At 37.6% G+C, this 21,130-nt stretch overlaps 1 protein-coding gene across 1 annotated transcript; it reads left to right on the forward strand.

Annotated features, from left to right (window-relative positions):
* Positions 1 to 386: 386 nt before the first annotated feature.
* On the forward strand, positions 387 to 21,103 carry LOC135204892 (glycine dehydrogenase (decarboxylating), mitochondrial-like). Its single transcript, XM_064235137.1, is given in 23 exon segments — positions 387 to 854; positions 3,853 to 4,067; positions 5,235 to 5,343; positions 5,346 to 5,404; positions 6,443 to 6,668; positions 7,254 to 7,454; positions 8,613 to 8,660; positions 8,662 to 8,882; positions 11,991 to 12,066; positions 12,303 to 12,392; positions 12,630 to 12,783; positions 12,786 to 12,823; positions 13,693 to 13,877; positions 14,370 to 14,571; positions 14,763 to 14,879; positions 15,426 to 15,571; positions 16,325 to 16,472; positions 16,960 to 17,049; positions 17,318 to 17,435; positions 18,062 to 18,169; positions 18,444 to 18,589; positions 18,797 to 18,994; positions 19,245 to 21,103. Coding segments are annotated over 22 exon segments (3,138 nt in total). The 5' UTR covers positions 387 to 578; the 3' UTR covers positions 18,962 to 18,994; positions 19,245 to 21,103.
* The last annotated feature ends 27 nt before the right edge of the window (positions 21,104 to 21,130 follow it).

Consider the following 21,130-nt stretch of genomic DNA (forward strand, 5'->3'; position numbering starts at 1 on the left):
GTTGCAAACAAGGAATTCGCGGTCGGAGCGAAACTCAAAGCAATTTGTACCTGCCAATAACACCTTTAACTGCTCGCTGGCTTCGATTGGCCATTTTTGCCAAAATGTTTCGTTCGGTAGCGGTCTAATTTATCTATATATATCGTTTCGTTACGGTGATTTTGTCGTACGAAATAAAAGGCAAAGTACTAAACTATATATATTATAAAAATGGCGATATCAAAATAGTTTTTTCTATTGATTCGCGACCGTTATTTAAAGGATTGATAACGAGACAATACGAAAAATCGTCGTAAAACTCTGTAAATTTATCCCAACTGGCAACATGAAAGTCGAACGATCCCAAGTATTTTTTTCTTTTCTTTAGACAAACCGAACCAGTTTGATTCGGATCGCCGCCGTGTCTGGATGTACGTCCCTCACCGTTCCGCAAACACGCGTTCCTCCCTACTTGCGAAAAGTGTCGAAAGTGTCCGGACACTTATAAAGCCAGAGGAAGGTCAAGGAACACTTACAGAAGCGATTTCAGTGCCTGGGCACCAGTGCCAGCCGAGCCATACCCCCGAAAAGTGGTCAGCATGCTGAGGGCAGGTATCGGGTTGTCCCGGGCCAGGCGGATATGCCCAGCCTTCGTCAGGGGATTCGAGGGGCGCCCCGGGTACGGGGGCGTTGCCGTGGGCGCCGGGGCGTGCGTCGGGGAAAGGGCCACGTGCCCGACGGGGCACGTGCGCCGTCTGGCCACGACTGCCGCCGTACGGAGCGGTTTGATCCCCCAAAGTGACCCTTTCGCCCATCGGCATATTGGGCCCCGTCTGGAAGACCAGAGGAAGATGTTGGCACTTTTGGGGTATGAAGTAAGTTGAAGGGGGTGGGGGGCCACTTCTAAAATAACAAAAAACTACTTATAAACAACATATCGCAACTTGCAACAACTTATTGCAACTTATTTCTAGTTATTTCGACGATTTTTTTCTTATATTTCCTTGTAGCATTCGTCTGGGTAAAGGGTATTGGGTATTGTTTATTTTGGGAGTAAAGTAAGGCGAGGTCACCTTAAAGAAACAACTTATTGCAACTTAGAGCAACTTATTTAAACTTATTTCAACTTTGAGTAACTTATTTCTCCGAATTTGCAAACTAGGTAATGATTATTTAACGTCCTGGGTATTTGATTCGCAGTATCTAGGCACGAGAAACTTAAACAAGACAGCTTATATAAAGCACTTGTATCTGTCGTCAGGGCCAAGGATAAGGGGGAACTAACCTCCTTGGGGTTGGGGAGGGGGGTATAATTTGTCCTTGGGGAAGGGTAGGGGTGGGAGGTGTTAGAAGACCGGCCTAGCAACTGGGTCAAAGCCAAGGTCGCTGGAGGGGAATCGGACGCGGTGGGGAAAATGTAAACAAGATTTTTTTTTATTTATTTGTTTTGTATCTTTTAGTTATATATTAAGAATTGACCTTTGGATTATTATATATAATTTTACATAAGTTTTAATAATTATTGGTACATCATTATTTATTTTTATTTTTATTTGTTTTTTTTATCTTTTAGTTACTATACATTAACAACTGATCTTTGGATTATTATATAATTTGACATCAGTTATGATAATTATTAATAAAGTAATTGATTGTTTTTATATGTTTTTATTACATCTTTTAGTTACAATATATTAGTATATTTCTTTGGGTTATTTAATAATTTAATTAATTTTGTTTTACCATCGGTTATAATAATTATTAATAAAGTAATTATTTTTATTTTATTAATTGTTCTGTTTCAGATACAGTTTATGATTTAACACTGAAAATTCTCATTCATATTTATAAATACTAACAATTTAGATTATTTTACTAATCATTGGTTAGTTTTCAGATATAAGTTTGTGAATTATTTGGAATTGTCCCTTAATCAGAGTTTTTGTAGTTTTTCTCACTGAGGCAATTATGTATGCGTAAATCATGTCAGTAATGTATGATTATTATTTCATTATTTGTTTGTTACTGTTGTAAGGTTAATGAATTATGTAACTTAGAAGATTATCCTATAGGCCTGATAATCCATCTCATCTACTGGATTCAGGATTTGGTGTACAGAGTTTCCTAAAGTTGGACTGAAATGTTCCATTTGTGGATGGCCTTTGGCTAATGAAGCTTAGGGAAACCCCCCATTATCAAATTAACAGTTTATTCATCAGGTTTATTTGATCACACTGCAAATTCCACATTCACTGATCTTCCATATTATAGCTGTGATTAATCAAAAATGTTCTTCCAAGTTGAAAGACTTCAAGGAGCTGCTTATTTAAAACGCGACTCTGCCAACCTGAAACCATCTGTAACTAGTCGTGTACCTGGTCGATTTATTGGTGGCACGAACTGTAGTGGTACCTAGGTCCCACAAATGCCCAGGAGTGACGGTCTTAAAAAGTGTAGTTAAGCAAAAACTATTATGCTGTTGTAACTGAGTAACAAATTTTGATAAGCTGATAGCTGCTATTACTTTGTCAAGTGCAGAGATTTAGATAGATTACATTAAACGTTGGAATGCTTTAAGTAATGTTTATCAATCATTGCTATGATTTAGGCCTTGGTGGTAATTTGTCTGATATTTCACAGATCTGGTTTGTATTGATTATGAAACATGCATACGTATATCACCTGCGTGATTTGTAAGGTAAACGAGGCATTGCTACACTGTGGTTTTGATTTTTAAGGTGCATAAATCATCAGTATACGTACTATATATAGTAATTTTTAATTTACTTGGTATGATCATTTTATGGGAACACCTGCAGAATGGTGCGTTTAGTACCAGTCCCTTAGGGATAAACACGAGCATAATGAAAAGATGATGAATTTCTCAACATAACTTGGTCGATTTTTCTAATGATCTTAATAAATTTCTCAAAATACTTGGGTTATCCGTATAATAAGGTTCCTAAGGAGCTGCAGTCGTGAGGAACGCTGTTACGCGGGATCAGGCGAAACTGGCGTGTAGCTTGGTTCCCCCTCTCCCAGTCCCCCACCCTGGCGAGCTGTCTGTGACACTTGGCCTTGGCTTGGCAGCCGATAGAGATGGAGCTCCCACTTGCTTCTCCCGCCAGGTGTGAATTACGCTCTGTGATTCATTTTTTGTGTGCAAAGAACACTGCACTGGTGGACATTCATTCCCAAACTGCGTGAGGTCTACTGAGAAAAAGAACCTGTATGAGCGTACAACTTGTGCGCAAATGGTGCAGAGAATTCAAAGACGGGCGTACAGACGTCCCATAATACATTTCAGAACCGGAGAAGAGCTGAAAGAATAGGATTTAAGCTTTGCGGAGCAGTGGGAGAGTTGTACGATTCAGACGTAAAGATGGTACACCGCATGCAAAAATGCATTGATCTCAACGGCAATTATGTCGAAAAATAGGAAAAAGTCTAAGCTTTCCAAAATTGTTATTCAATGCCAGTAATCATGTTTTTCATTGTGAAAAATCTTTGGGAAACTTCTTTTTTGGACAACCCTCGTATCTTTGTAAATTTCTCAAATTAGCTTGCTAAATTTCTTAAATCTTCTTTGTAAATTTTTCAGAATATCTTTGTAAATTCCTTAAATGAGCTTGGTAAATTTCTCAAATTATCTAACCTGTACAGTGTTGTGTACACCTTTTTCTGTGTCATTCAGTCAGGAAATTGTAATAAAAAGTGAGAAGTGCATATCTCTGTGCAGAGCTCTTCTGTCAAATTACCCTTTGAGATATTATAAGTAGCCTAACCTGTACAAGAAGGTCATTATTACCAAATAGGATCTATTTAGGGCTGGATTATCAAGGAGAGGACTTTAACAGCACCTTCCCCTTCCAGAGTCTAGATGCCCTTACTGACACCGCTGTCCCCAAGAATATCCGTCTGGGCCGTGACCTCAACGTTGACCCTCCTGTGGGAGAGCACTCGGTCCTCAACAGGATCCGCGAGATCTCGGAGAAGAACGAGATCTGGCGTTCGTACATCGGCATGGGGTACCACAGGTGTCGTGTCCCGCACGCCATTCTGAGGAATATCTTTGAAAATCCTGGGTGGTGAGTATGATGGGTGGTTCCTGTAGTTTGTTGTTTAGTTTAGACACTTGGTGGGAGGGCAAGTGTGGCCAATTCAGTGCTGGTTCCGACCCTGGATTATAGGGGGAGTTTGAGTCAGGAAGGAAGGGCATCCGTCTGTGTAACATATTAAAAAAACAATTATAAGTGACCACTTCAAGAAAAGGCCCATTGAAAACAGCTACCCCAAGTAGAGATGTAACCATCCATATGATTTGTTCCCCGTAGTGGGGTAGTGCCGTTGTGCACTGTCGGCATAACTTAAGGCTCTTTGCAGCGTGCCTTTGGATCCTAGCTGCAACCCCTTTCGTTCCTTTTACTTTACCGCCTTTCATTTTCTTTCTTTGTTTCTTCCCTCCCATCCTCTCCTAATAATTGGTTCATAGTGCAACTGGGAGGTTCTCCTCCTTTTGCACCTTTCAAATTTGGGCTAAATTCTTTATTCAATTCAATTCAATGTATAAGACATGTTCCAAAACCAATTCTGAAACAAGCTGTGCAAGATAGAAGGCCATTGAAAACAGTGATCCTAAATAGGGACTAAGCTAAGAGGTTGTAATAGTGCATTTACACTTTGGAATATGCACAGTGCAGAGACCACTGTAATCAGTAATGTGTTGCAGGACTATAATGCAAAATCTTTAACCTATTATAGAAGAAACAAAAGAACTGTCTGTTCAAAGAATGTCAAACCACCGGAGACAAAGTCACTCAAGAATTATAGACCATAGATGACAAAAGGCCTATGGAAATCTATACACATTTATGATAATCTGGGTCTGTAGATGACATCTTGAAAGATGACTAATCGTGCTATTAGATTTACCTTATGTAAATTGTTAAAATGTTGCTTAATAGGCAAAAATTGGGCTGTAACTTAGCACATTCACTTATATAGTATTGCTGTACTTGTTAAGTAAATTGTATAACAAGATTAAACCAGGATTTATATACCTGTGAGTGACCTGTTTTGAGTACTAGTTAGAATTATGTATGGAAAAACTGGGTTGTGTTTTGAGATCACTGTTCAAAATCCAAATTTTGTTAAAGTGATTTTATTTTATAGTGTCCAGTGGTCTTCAATAAAGTTAGAAGAACCAGCCTCGTTATCTTTCATCCCGTATTTTAAATAGTTTTGAAACATTTCAGGACAACGCAGTACACCCCATACCAACCAGAAGTGGCCCAGGGTAGGCTGGAGTCTCCTGAACTACCAGACCACTGGTCACTTGATCTCACGGGGCCGTTTCCAGTGGGCCAATTGCCTCTCTGCTAGACGAAGGAACTGCTGCTGCTGAGGCCATGGGTCTGGCATACAGGTAATATATGAGTAACTTCTGGTGTTTGATTCTTTTGTCTTAGGACGCTGTGAAAGTCGGGAATTTTTGGTGTTTAGTTTCTTATATTCCCAACCTCACGGGAGCTAGTGCCGTTAGTGCATCTCACTGGTACATTGTAGACATTACTTGAGCTTCCAAGGCACCTAGCCGCTGAGACCGCCCTTCATTTCTCTTACTGTACCTCTGTTAATATTCTCTCTTCCATCTTAGTACTTTTCTTGACCCTCTCCCGACAGTCTTTTCATTTTCCTTTCAGCATTTAATGACCTTGACAAAGGTTCCAGTGCTTGGCCAATATTATTTATGTTCCTTCCTTCCTTGTGTTACAGAACTTGGAAATTCTTTTCTATGTTGTTTAGATAATATAAGGTAACTTGTTTCGTCTGTTCTCAGGCTAAGGATGTTATGTTTTTATTTGTAATTAATGACCTGTTATGTTTTTGTATCGTGAAATACTGCACTGTAACCTACCTGCACCTCTGTGATTATTGTACCTACTGTGATTGTCATAAAGATTTGTGATATGGTTCACGTTTTTTTAACAAGTTTTGATGAGTGTTGAGATGAGAGAGAAATCAATTGTAAAAATCATAACCTTGTTATTTTTCTTTTTCAAGAATGGCCAGTGTCAAGGAAAGGTACGTTTGATGTTGATTTAAAAGTAATAATGAGTTACAGTGATAAATAGCTGGTTGCTGGGTCTAGTACCTAATCACTGGTATTTTGTAAGGGTCTGGTTAAACTGCTCCAAGGTTTGAGCTGTGTGGTAAAATTTATTGGTATTGGGGTACAAAATGTTAGAATATATTGTAGTTAAATGGCTGTTGATTGTATCACACATTCTTAGTTAAATAGTAGTTGTTTGTATTACATTCGTCTTCCCGAAAAGTAATGTGGGTAGGAATATCAGAAGAGCACCTTTGGTGGTTGATGTACGTAACTGTAGAATCTATGCATCTGTAAGACTGACATCAGAGGTAATGTGGCTTCTGACACCAATTCCTTCTTGCCTTTCAGACAAAATAAACGCAGGAAAGTGTACTTGTCTGACAAGCTCCACCCTCAGACTCTAGCCGTGGTCCAAACCAGAGCCATACCCCTGGGACTGGAAGTTCTAATTGGTGATGTGTTCGACATCGATTTCACAAACCGCGATGCATGTTCCGTGCTCATCCAGTACCCAGACACAGAGGGAAACATCAAAGACTTCTCAAAAGTCATCGAGGAAGCTCATACTAACGGAGTAAGTTTTGGAATGAGTGGAATGATTTCTTTCTGTGGCGTCTGAGTTGTTTGTAGGAGAAGATACTTCTTGTTTTCTTTTCTTGATGTCTTTTTATTGAAACCTGCCCAGTTTTGTGGGTTTCTTGTTAAATAGGGGAAACCTGCTCACAGATCTGGTTAAAACTTCCAGGAATATGGTAATATTTATGTCAAGTCACACATGGTACTGTGCTAAAAAAAGTGCAGTATTCCCAGATTCCCAGTAGGTGTTGTTAACATACTTTAATGATTTCTTGTTAAATAGATCAAACCTCTGCAATTTTGGATTGAAGCTTCAGGAATATGTTACATTTATGTCAATTATATTTGGTATAGAGCTTAAAAAAATAGTATTCCCCTTGAGTTTGTAAAATACTTTTATGATTTCTTGTTGAATAGATGAAACCTGTGTAGTTTTGGGCCAGAACTTTCAGGAGTACTGTGTTAGTTTTATGTTAATCATATTCGATATCATGCTAAAAAAAGTATACATACTAGTGTTCCCATTACTTGTCACAAAAGCCCCTAATTCCTGTATCTCGCTCTCTCTCACATTCTTTTTCAGACAATGGTAATATGTGCCACAGATCTCTTATCCCTCACTCTCCTCAAGCCGCCCGGAGAGCTGGGCGTGGACATAGCCGTTGGAACTTCGCAGAGGCTTGGAATTCCCCTGGGGTATGGTGGTCCCCATGCGGGCTTCTTTGCCTGCAAGAACAACTTGGTTAGGCTAATGCCTGGACGTATGATTGGTGTGACTAGGTGAGTTGGAGTTGCACAGTATGACTTTGTAATGTCTGTTTTTGTCGGCCATATTGAAATATATGTACGTAGGTCGTAATTTTATCATTATTATTTGAGTTGATACAAATAAAAATGGCTGATAGATTAACTTCTACTGTGTATGCAAATAAGAATAACTTAAGAAATGCAAACAGATATACAACCACTACATTGATAAATGCATTAGAGAAATAATTTATAAATGGTGGTCATAACATTCTTGTTATTATTATAATTATTTTGAATATTATTTGAACTATTACAAATGAAAATAGCAGATAAATATTTTTATATAAATTAAAATAGTTTAAGATATGTTTAAAACTTTAGAACCAAGGTTTAAAAATTTAGAACTACTACTACTCTTACAAATGTATCAGGAAAATACTACATAAATAACAAGGTATTTCGGAGGAGCTCTCCAACGTCTTAGGGAAAAGTAGATGGATGATAAATATATAAAATTGAATTGATATGTATAAATGCACAGTACTTTAGATTATCATATAATTATATACTAGTCTATCCTTTTCAATTCTGGAGTGATACACAGTTGCTTGTTTCTCTTTTTATTGGCATGTGTATAAGTATACATGTACTCTACATGGATTTGTGTATGCATAAACTTTATCTGCTATGTATTCTTTTACCTTGGTGGTGGTATTTTGTAGATGCAGTCCAGTTACTTTTTGTAGATTTTTCAAATCTAAATAGTAGTGCATTTTGCTTTGTCTTTCATTTAGATGATGATTATTTCAATTCTTATTAGACAGTCCCCGGTTATCCGTTTTTATGGTTTTAGCACAGAAAATTTGCAATTTTTGGTGCTGATTTCCGGTTATCAGTGCTGATAATAGAGTATTGGTGCTAATACATAACTAACAGGGGCACCATTAACCAGTTGTCGGCTCCAAATTCCGGTTATCGGGCCGATAAGCCCCGAAAATTGCCGGTTTTCACTCTCATCAAATTGTTTGAACGGAACTCCCCACCAATAAGGGGACTGCATGTATTGATAGAAATTATTTAGAAATTGCTCGTAAAGTACTTACATATGGCCCATCCTTCTTTCAAAAACATTCTCATAATTGGTACTATCAGCTCTTTGACCCTGTTTGTACGTGACTCGCTTGCCTTGTAGGATGCAAATGGAAAGGACTGTTTCCGGTTGGCTCTGCAGACTCGCGAAACAGCACATTCGCCGAGACAAGGCCACCAGCAATATCTGCACGGCTCAGGCCCTGCTGGCGAACATGTCGGCCATGTTTGGAGTTTACCATGGTCCCGAGGGCTTGAGGAACATAGCCAACCGTTCCGTGCACAATGCCACTATTGTCCTCGCCCGAGGGCTGCAGGGGTCAGGCCATACCATTGACAATGAGTGCTACTTTGACACGTTGAAGGTATATTGATTTGGTGAACTTTGACTTGATTTTTTTATTCCCCCACATCACCACCTGAGCTCTTGTTTAGTCTTGTCTCCGTTAATAACAGTACTACTTGTGTATGTCACAATCCACATTGTATCTGTCGCAATATACACTTCAGACTTGTGTGAAATGGGAAGCCTTTGTAATGAATGTTAGTATTACCAATGTGTGTTCCATCTTCATAATCTCATCTGTTACCTAGAAGTATTTCATTACAAATTACCTTATGTGTAGACTGTCAGTTTAGCTCATAATTTCACTTATGATCATATAAATTCTCTTGTTATTATAATGTAAGAGGTTTCATCATCATCTGACCATTATTCCCTGCTACGATATGATCAAGGTACCGTTACTATGGCTAGCATTCTTATCAACTTAATCCGGTAGCTGTAAAAATTGACAAACTAGGATTTGAAAGATCGTTTAGGTTATGCCTGAGATATCTCAGTAACAGGTGGTATTGAAAGAAATCCAGCTTCTTCATACACCTCATTTGTAGGTAATGGTAAGGTTTATCCTCATAGAATGAGGAAGCAGTCAATTAAGATTTTTTTTTCATGTACGTAATAAATGTTGGAATCGTTTTCCTTTCATGTGACATCTATTTTCAGTAATTGTGGAAGCAAATTGTTATAGGCATGTGAACATTAACAAATACAGGCGGTCCCCGGGTTACGACAGTTCCGGCTTACAGACGTTCCGAGGTTACGACGCTTTTTCTTAAATATTCAATGGAAAAATCCGTCCTGGGTACGACGCTTGTTCCGAGGTTACGACGCTGATGCTTCCGACGCTCCGAGTAACGACGCTTTTAAAAACGCATACTATGATAAAAATCCTTTATAGTTTAGCACAGTATATTAATAAAATAAGTTTCTAGTTAGATTACAACAAAAACAAAAAATTTGAGATTATGATGATTTTCGACACTTTTTATGTTGTATTTTTCTATGTTTTTTAGTGACGCCTCATATGCGGAACTAGTTTTCCGAGCGAATGAATACATACTTAGTTTACATATAACAGTCCAAAAGCGCAAATAATGAAAAAAATCATTGCTTGTTTCCAGTAATAATAACAAAACGAAGTTTCTGGTTAGATTACAACGCAAATTCCAAGTATCCAAAGAGAGACATTATCCAGTAATTTGATCAGAGAGAGAGAGAGAGAGAGAGGCGTCTTCCGACGCTCCGAGTTAAGGACAGAGAAGTGTTCGTTTCGTTAAACGGCCTCTGACTCATGCCAGTAAATGTTTTGTTGATACTAATAATATAAGCCTATTTAAAGATACGTTTACTTTAATTAGTCTATATGATACGTAAATAGTAATCAACTGTTCTTGTAGCCCTCAATATTTGGCAAAATCGAAGTACCCAAAGAGAGACATTATCCAGTACGTAATTGATCAGAGAGAGAGAGAGAGAGAGAGAGAGAGAGAGAGAGAGAGAGGAGAGAGAGAGAGAGACGCTTTGGCAACAATGGTCTCGGGGGTTTTTATAGCTTCCTTCTGCTTGATGATCGTGGATATTGTAGAAGGATTTCGACCATACTCGTTTGCCAAATCGACGATACGAACGCCACGTTCATTGCTTTGCTATAATTTCATGTTTTGCTTCCATCGAAATAATTTTCTTGGGTTTTTTCTTATCACTGCTTTGTCTTTAGCTTTGAGACCCATGGTTAATAATAAAATAGACAAAATAACACGAAAAATAGGCGCAAATACAACGAACTAAACAACGACGTGTTAACATGCAGCACCAACAAACAAACAGACTGAACGCCATTTATCGGTCGCCTATACAACTAACACTCATCGCAAAATCGTATCTCAAATATTTCGTTGTATATCAAAGCTTGTATTTTCGCAAATTTTCTGTTATATCTCAAAACATTCGTATATTAGGGCAATCGTATGTCAATGTTTCCAATGTAATTTGATCAGAGAGAGAGAGAGAGAGAGAGAGAGAGAGAGTTGAGAGAAGAAGAGAGAGAGACGAGAGAGAGAGAGAGAGAGAGGAGAGAGAGAGAGAGAGACGCTTTGGCAACAATGGTCTCGGGGATTGACGTAACGTTTATTTTCTGAACAGATAGGACAGAGAAGTGTTCGTTTCATTAAACGGCCTCTGACTCATGGCAGGAAATGTTTTGTTGATACTAATAATATAAGCCTATTTAAAGATACATTACTTAATTAGTCTATATGATACGTAAATAGTAATCAGCTGTTCTTGTAGCCCTCAAGATTTTGCAAAATCACTCCAGGTTGTACATAAAACTTCAAGAATGTAGTGTCACCAGAGGATTACAATAGTTTTTACCTTCAAGAACCAGCATTCTTTTATGAAAATAACTCCAGGTTGTACATAAAAACTACAGGAAACAACATGTAGTGTAACCAAAGGATTACAAGTAAGGTTTTTATAACTTTTTATTAGTTTAAGACATATTTCCAAGCGTCGTTCCGGCTTACGACGATTTTCGGCTTACGACGTGTCTCAAGAACGGAACCCCCGTCGTAACCCGGGGACTGCCTGTATGTATCTTACTATCAAAGAACATTTTTATAGTATAGATTATGAATACAGGGTTAATCTGCCAGTCATAATCTTAATACGTATATGGGATTTTTCATGAATATGATCCACTGTAGTTAGCAGTGATTGGGTTGAAATAATCTCAGATTATTGACAGGACAGTCAGTTCCTCAGGTAAGCCTTTAATTCTCTGATCCTAAATTTGAGGCTAAATTAACCCTTTAGATTAAGCTGTCTCAACTATACCAAAGGCACCCAGTTTTCGAGTCTAAAGTCCCGTAAAGAGGAATCAGGTGATTGGACGTTAATTTTCTCTATGCTTGTCAATCCTGATTTTGCATCTTGGGTTTTCAAACTGTTGCTAGTATCCCAAGTTTATGAAGCATGTTTAGCCTGGTAAATGCTAAGTTATTCAAGTATCTGTATTGCAGAATGTATTTTAAGGCCAAAAAAGTAGGAACTACATACAAAAAGGAAATTCACTATGCAAAGATCTTTGTTGTACGATTTTGCTGACTCTTTGCTGACTTGTTTTGAAGGTGAACGTACCCTCCCGGCCACGAGTGAGATCAGGATGAGGGCCCAGCAGAAGCAGATAAACCTCCGTTACTATCGAGATGATACCGTAAGTTTTGATGAATTGTTATTGGTTTTAATGAATGACTGATGGTTTAAACGTTAGTGATATATTCTATACAAAAATATCTGTGCCCCCTGCAGTTGTTATACTAGAACTTTTTTATCATTAATATGTAATCAGACGTTATTTTATATTACCTTTGTACAACAAGACCCTTAGATTACTATAGTATTGTCTGCATAGTGAGAATTGTAAGCAAGATAAATATCAATTACTTTCAGGTTGGAGTTGCTTTGGACGAAACCATTGAGAAGGAAGATCTCGATGATCTGTTCTGGGTATTTAACTGCAAGAATACAACGGCTGACAAGGTACCAAATTTATAAAGAATTTAAGAGTTTGAAGGAAGGTACAGAAAGAAGAGAGCAGTTATGAGAAAGAAAAAATTAGGGAAATAGATAGATATATTAATAAATTAGTCAAATATCTACATGTTTAAATATTATAGGTTGAAATATTTGTAGTTTCAGTCCCTAAATCCCCTGCTATAGCTTGCTAGCTGAATCTAGCACTCTTAACGGTTAAAACCTCCTGTGGCTTACAAACAGATAGCAGCAAACATGGGAGACACGACGCCAAAGGAACACATCTTGAACAGCAGTTTTGTCAGGACCTCAAAATACCTGACGCACCCCATCTTCAACACCCACCACTCGGAGGCCCAGCTCGTACGTTACATGAAGATCCTGGAGAACAAAGATGTTTCCTCGTCCACTCCATGATTCCATTGTGTAAGTTTGGAGTTGCTTCAAGGTGGACTGTACTGACGTTCCTCTACATTAAAGACATTATGCAAATTATGGTAATATATGCAATGAAGTATAGCACAGTTTCCATTCACGATTACGGTTGTTCGTATCTCTGAAAGTTCGCATTGAAAGTTTGTAAGTAGATGAGCTTCTGTATGTGATTATGACATGCTTAAATTCTAAAATTTATTATGAATCATAGAATGAACTGTTGGTAGTGATAATAAATAAAGATTATCATTTAAGCAACTAACAGCCACTAATGGTTGTATTTCAAAAGTTGAACCTTTTTCAGGTGTTTTGCAAATTTGAATAATTAATGCAGTCCTTTTTATAAAAAAAAACATTAGAATGCCTTGCAGAACAAATCAAAATGATTATTAACATGTTAAGCATAGTCTATGGTTGAATGTAAACTAACTTGTAACCTAAACTTTGAGATGATTGTGAGTTTTGGTACTGGTCAGGAAAATGAAGACAGCATGAACTGGTATCAATTTTAGTGCTTCAGCCTGTCTTAAACTGATAATTATGAAAATTGGTATAAAAGGCCCTTTGCTTTATTGCTTTAACACTATAGACAGCATGAATTGACATTAATATATGCTTAGAGCCTTTCTTAAACTGACATCCATTACAAAAACTGGTATAAAGCCCCTTTTCCTTATTGTCTCAACACCCTGTCTTCATAGGGTTCCAAAGTCACACAGAAAACATAATGGAGGAATTTTAATGTACCCCTGGCTTCATTGTCTCAACACCCTGTCTTTGTAAGGTTCCAAAATCACACAGAAAAGGTAATACAGGAAATTTTATGCAATGTAAAAATGACTCTCATTAAGCACACCTTTTCCTTTTTCAGGGTTCCTGCACGATGAAACTGAACAGCACCACAGAAATGATGCCCTGCAGTTTCCCCCACTTTACGGAAATTCATCCCTTCGTTCCTCCAGAGCAGGCACTCGGATATCGCCTCTTGTTTGAGGAACTGGAACATGACCTTTGTGAGATCACTGGATATGACAAGATATCGTTCCAGCCAAACAGGTACTTGAATGGTGGGGTCCTTTGATAGGCTTAAGTACAGCAGTTGGTTAAAGTGTCATTGAAGTTCTACAAAAAGTACAGTAGTAATTTTAGAGTTGTCCATCTGTTTATTCTTTTACTTTTGAATGTACTATTTCAATTCTTGGTGATTTTGTAATTTTTTTGTGAGTGGATGCTAGCCCAACTCTGACTTAAAATGTCTTTAAGATCAGGAAAAACATTACCTGACTTGTCACTGGACCGGTAAACACAGTACAATATGACGTTTAAAAAAGCTAACCAGAAAATTTATCTTCATGTGAAGAAGCATGACCTAATTTGTCCTTGAACCAGAAAACAGAGTATAACGTAAAATAAGTTAAACCCAAAATTCATCTCTAACCTGACCCTAACTTAAAAGTTCTTTAAATATGGAAAAATGTTACCAAACTTGCCACTTGACCAAAAAATGAGAGTAACATGAAAAACCCTAACCCCAAACTATATCTCCAGCGGTGCTCAGGGAGAATATGCAGGACTCCGTGCCATCATGTCCTACTTGGACGCCAAGGGTGAGGGTCACCGTAATGTTTGTCTCATTCCCACCTCTGCTCACGGAACGAACCCTGCCTCTGCCCAGATGGCCGGCATGAAAGTCGAGTCAGTCAACGTCAATAAAGAGGGATCTATAGACTTCAGACATCTTGTAGCCAAGGTTATTCATCATCCAGTTTTATTCAGCATTTGAAATAAGACTTTATGTATTCCTCTTATGGTATATTAAGTACCTTTTAAGCTTATACCTGTAGCCAAGGTCACTTCTCGGCTCGTTTCAGTCATTATTTGTAAAAATGATAAGTTTGAGTATTCCTCGTTCAGTCTCAAGTACCTCCGAATCTTTCCCAGATTGAGAAGCATCGTAAAAATCTGGCCTGTTTGATGATCACGTATCCTTCAACCAACGGCGTTTTCGAGGACAACGTCAAGGACGTTTGCAACATGGTCCACGAAGCTGGAGGACAGGTATGTGGGATTTTCCTTCTTCGTACGTGAATCTATGAACAATGTTTTTGATTATACTGTTGATATCTACTTGTGAATACAGTAATGTAAAATAGATTTAGTATGGTGTGCAGTGAGTTGTACTGTGCTTTATGTACCCTTTAGTAGTTATCTGTCATTTGGAGAACATGGTAGCATAATATTATACTCTTTGAAAGGAAGGTTATCTTAAACTTTTTAAGTGTAATTATGGAATTCAGGACCAGCAGAAAAAGACTGCAGTATTTGTACTTTTATTATGAATTAAGTATTTCTCTCCCTCCATAATTGGTATAATATAACTTCTTTACATATGTAGATATGCTGCTTTCTATTATGTTTCATGACATCCCCCAAATTGCCAATCGTATAGGCCTGTGAGCTGGTATTATACAAATGAAGCAAAATTAAAAAAAGATTTAGCTTCTCTGTTGCATTTAGTCAAGTATAAATCTTCTATAAAAGTTCATTTTGCTTCTCAAGAAGAAATCGAAGCCTGCAGATGAATAATCCATTCAAACTTCGCAGGTATACCTTGACGGAGCCAACATGAACGCCCAGGTGGGTCTCTGCCGTCCGGGAGACATCGGATCTGACGTTTCCCATCTGAACCTTCACAAGACCTTTTGCATCCCCCACGGAGGAGGAGGACCTGGAATGGGGCCCATTGGAGTGTAAGGAATGATTTATGTTTGGATTTTTGGGGGTGATATCATCAGAACTCATTATCATCTAAAATTCTGACATTCATGATTTTCCTATGATTTATCTTCCAAAAATCTTTGCTCATCTCCAGCCTTCATTCTCGTTCCCTGTAGAGGTGTATGTCAGCACACCTCACACTCACATGGTGCACTGCAGGCATTACTTAATGACTTTTGCAGCATCCTTTCGACCCCTAGCTGCAACCTCTTTTCATTCTTTTTACTACACCTCTGCTCATATTCAATTTCATCTGACTCTCCACCCTCTCCTAAAAATTGATTCATAAAGCGACTGATGTTTTCCTCCTGTTACACCTTTCAGCACTGAATGACCTCATAGATCCCAGTGGTTGGCCTTTGGCCTAGATTGTATACTCTGTTTTACTATTCTCACTTTTCGGCCAAGTTGGTCTGGGTATTGTGGAACTTCCGTCAATTTCCTTGTGGTATTTCGTATCCTATCCTTCCATCTGACCTCTAATATCCATCTTTAAGCTTAATTCCTAAATAGGCAATCATCAATGTCCATATTTATGAAGACTATCGGTTTTAGAATGCTTGGATAATGTAGACATAGATGTTTAGAATTGTTGAACCCTGTAAAATGTAAAATATACTGTACTTTAACTTGCAGTAATGTATCTATGTATTTTATAGTTAAAAAAATGTAGACACAGGCATTTTGAGTTGTCTGACCCCAAAATGTTATGCTTTAACTTCCAGAAAGCGACACTTGGAACCGTACTTGCCCAGTCACCCCATTGTTGACCCCATGGCCCTGATGAAGAAGCGTGCCCGCAGCTTTGGCGTCGTATCTGCAGCCCCTTACGGCTCTGCTGCCATCCTCCCCATTTCCTGGGCTTACGTGAAGGTGGGAACGTGATTTGTACTTGTTCAGTGTCTGTTTAAATTACTTATTAGAAGTTGCAATAGAATAGTCAGGAAGTTTTGACTTTATTGTAGAATGTTCCTGCCATCTTTTGATATTGTTCAGCCTTATCCTTCTTTCAGAGCAGTTATAAGTGTGTCTTGAGGATTTCTTTTTCCTAAACAATTACAAAGATGCTAAATCCCTTCGTAAAGAATTGCTTTTAAAATTTTCTCTTTGTTCCTACACAAGAACATTTGTTCTTCACATAGGGTTTTAGTTTATATGTAAAGAACGAAGGTTTGTACTGTATGAAAAATACAGATCACTTTTAGAATTTGCCATTTTATCAAAGAATATTCCTGCTTTCTTGTGACATTCTCTTGCCATATCCTTTCAGAGCAGTTATAGGTAATATATGTCCTAAAAATACTGTCGCTCTTGTGGTGCGTAACAACTTGCACATTTATTCTGTACATAATTATTTCAGATGATGGGTCCCAAAGGCCTCCGGGAAGCTACACAGGTTGCCATCTTGAATGCAAACTACATGGCCAAGCGACTTGAAAAACACTTCAAGGTGAATTCAGTTTCTTGTTGGATTTTTTTGCATTTTTGATTGATAAATTGTTGATTTTTATCATAGCTACATTTCACAAATAATGTCAGATTTTCACTGCTTTAGTTTTTGTGGCTAAGTTGAAAAGACGACATAATCGTTTTGAGTCGGAATCTCTGTAAATTGATTCAAATTTTGAATTCAGTAGCATGTCCTTTAGTACTTTGATAGCCACTCAAAATAGTTCCAATATTATAAAACTTTATTCATATTAAACTTTCCTTCGTAGGTACTGTATACAGGTAACTGCGGCTTGGTAGCTCATGAGTTCATCCTGGACATGAGAGACTTCAAGAAAACTGCTGGAATAGAGGCAACAGACATTGCGAAACGTCTCCAGGATTACGGTAAGGCTGATTCTGATTTTATTGCAGTTTTTCTTGTTTGAAATTCTGTCTACAGTGTACTGTAGAAGGCTCACTCTAATTATTAGTTGGGGTTGATTACTTGATCATGTAGAAGCTTTGGAAATGTTATAACTGACCTTTTGATTCAACTTGAGTGTAGTTTTCCCTGATCAAAAACTATCTACAGTATACTGTAGAAGGCTGAGGCCTGATGGATTGATTATGTAGAAGTTTGTAGTACTACATATACAACTGCCCATTTGAAATTGAAAGGCTGGGTTGCTGGTTCTCACAATCTCACAAAAATTGACCATAGAAAGTTTAGCTTTATATTTGTAGGGAGGGAACAAAATCACATAGAAACGTATTTTAATTGCTTCTGTAAACAAAATATCCTGTTTAGCTGGTCAAGATCTTCCGTTAGTTTGAAGAGAAATAAATATGATTCTGCCATCTCAGTAAATTGATTTGTAAATCCTGATTGGTTCCCAAGTCAAATGTAGCCCAGAAAATATATAGTTTTTAAAGAAGCACTTGTAAAAGTGCTTCTTTAAAGAATAAAGGTTGAAGTATGGTAATGAGATTCTTATTTGCTTCTTTAAACTAAAACTTTAAAATTCTTCTAGGTTTCCACGCACCAACGATGTCCTGGCCCGTAGCAGGAAGCCTCATGGTTGAACCCACGGAATCCGAAGACAAGGCGGAACTCGACAGATTTTGTGACGCCATGATTAGTAAGCATTCTTTCTCTCATCTCCCGATGCAGAAAAGAAATGTGGATGAAATGTGATGCTATAAAAAATTTGTGTTCCTGTATTTTTATTACTAAGTGTGGAGGAGTTATTTTTCTATTGGTAAATTAAATACATTGTTCCATGCAAGATTGCATTAAGTGTTTTTGCACATAATTTTATTAGCCGTTTCCATTTTAATCTATATAATTAGATTCTTAAAAGTTCCGTGACATGTCGTGAACTTTAGAGAACTGAGCTGACATTTCATTGACAGTGATTCGTGAGGAAATTCGTGACCTGGAAGAGGGCAGATCCGACCCAGCGTGCAACCCACTGAACATGTCTCCACATCCTCTAATCACAGTTACATCATCATCCTGGGATCGACCTTATTCCCGGGAACAGGCTGCATTCCCAGCGGTAATACTTTTGTCCGTTGATAGTTTTGGCCTATATTAGTGGGTTACATGTGATAAATAACAGTATAGTATAATAAATTAATGAGCATATCCTTACAAACGATTTACCTTTGGGGGGGGAGTGCCATCATTGCACCTCGTGCTGTACTGTAGGCATTACTTAAAGGTCTTTTGAGTGTTCATATATTACTTCTTACATCTCTTTCAGCCGTTCATTCGCCCCGAGTCCAAGTGGTGGCCAACAGTTGGACGCATCGACGACATTTACGGAGACCGCAACCTGGTGTGTACCTGCCCGCCAATGGAAGCATATTGCTCGCCCTTTGACGAGGACTCCGATGGGCAAGAGGAAGTAAAGGCTGCATCAGCCTAGGTGCTTCAAAACTATATATCCCTACGTAAAGTTGTAAGTGATGTTTGTGTAAAAGTTGCGCGTAGTGTTTGTACGAGTAAGGGATTTTTTCCCTAGTTTATTTTTTAATTGAGTAAAATTAATCCTTTACCAGAGTAAAAATACATAGAATAAGTAAGGATAAGTGTGCAAAGAAATTAACACATGCTAATCGCAATATGAACACTCAGTGTCAAGCTAATATAAATTGACAATTTATTGTTTAATATTTTCCAAAAGATGCATTGAAGATTTTCCTTTTCAGATGAGATTTTCCACCGGAACTACGCTTTCGGACGTTGGTCTTAACATTTCTCCTTGAATGGTTGTTGTAAGTTTAGCTTAACTTTTGTACTTCACATTTTAAATGTAATTATAGTTTTATTCTATAACTTTGGAAAGTTTGGAGTCGGTTTTACGGACATACAAACTTGTCGAATGCCTAACTTTTAGGGAGATTATAATGCTGTAAAAATCCTGTGATCTTTTAAAAGATTAAGTAATACATATCAGTATGTTTTATGTTGATTTATAGTGCAATATATAATAACTGACACGTTACACATCCAGTAGTACCACCAGCATTAGTTTTTTGGTTTGTATTGAGGTTGGAAGTCATTTGTTCCTGCTATAGGTACAATGACTGGGTTAATATAGTTCCTCAAACCACGGTTTAATACTTGCCAAGGGTTTATTTTGGTTTTTGTCAAGGTATTTTCCTCTTGTATGCACTTTAAAGGTGGTTTGTTGGGGCCTAAGGTACCTGTTTCAGGAGCTGTTATAGTGGTGGTGACATATTCTATTTGGGAATACGTACAACAGTTTCAGCCATCAAATGTCAAGGTTGAAAAGCCACTTAGTGCTGTGTTGGAACCGTTAACATTTTGGTGTTATAATGAGAGAGGAACATGATCTTTTTACAATATATATACTAATGGGTCCAGCATGGCAAATGTAAAGGTTTATAAAGCCAGTTAGTCCTGCATTAGAACTATTAACATTTTGCTATATTTTCATTTTAAATATGTAATAGTGACTTTTTCCTTCTTCAAAGAAAAAATGGGTTAATTTCAACTTAAATTTGTGGTGATACCTATTAGACTTTAAATAGGTCAAGTTATATAACAGTCTGGCTGTTATTTCTAGTCACCAGTGAATACTGGTTTCATACTGTGCCATATTTTATCTTTGTTCATAGTTAGAAAAATATTTAATAGGTGTTTGAGGCAGTTTCAGAACCTATGCACATGTGACAGAACTTATGTCAGTATACAAGAACCTAAGTTAAATATTTGTCCAAAGCTACGTTACATATACATTTGTGGCATATTACTCAAACCAGTGGTAATTAATGTTGTAACTTGATACTTTTTATATACATATATTGCATTTGGTGTTTAGTTGTGTTACTCGAGTACTTAAAACCAGTTCACTTTTTGTAAGTGGACCAGAGTTTGGTTTGACTTATAATGTACCAAACTGTGACTCTTTAGTGCTCCGGGAAGTTACAAGGCTTATGTGGTTGTAGCCCAGTAAATGTCGATATTCTGATGTAATCTGAATGCACAGGTTTGTTACCACAGTATGTACATTCTTTTGTACAATTGGAGGAAAGGTTCACAGCTGTTCAGAGTTCTTGGTGCACTGTAATGTAAACTTATCAAATATGTAAAATCAGAATTTAGTGAACAACTGTTTGCAATCCTTGATGTAATATGAACTTTTAATGTTATTATATGAGCAAATATGTAAAATCGCAGGAAGGTTTGAAAACTGTTCAGAATTCTTGTAGCTCCATTTCAGTTTTGTCCAAAGTGAAGGGGTTCACAATTGTTTACATTTATTGTTGCTTGTCACAAGTTGTAATTTTGCCCAGAACGATGGACATACCTTGACATAAACGCAATACTTATAACCAATGCTAGGCCTAGTTGAAGACAAATTTTGTCATTATATCATATGTTGTAACAAATCTGGTCACACTCATGACAAGAAGGTTGCAAGGTGCTGTTTATGGGCAGGATATATTTTTTGAAAAGGTTTTAAAAAATCGTTGAATAGGTGAATAGGTTATCTTCGTTTTGTTAATATAAAAAACAACGTTGAATAAAGTGTCTTTCATAATGTCTGCTCTTTGTTTACACTTTTAAG

This window comes from Macrobrachium nipponense, chromosome 47 (assembly GCF_015104395.2).
Source record: "Macrobrachium nipponense isolate FS-2020 chromosome 47, ASM1510439v2, whole genome shotgun sequence".
Taxonomy (NCBI): Eukaryota; Metazoa; Arthropoda; class Malacostraca; order Decapoda; family Palaemonidae; genus Macrobrachium; species Macrobrachium nipponense.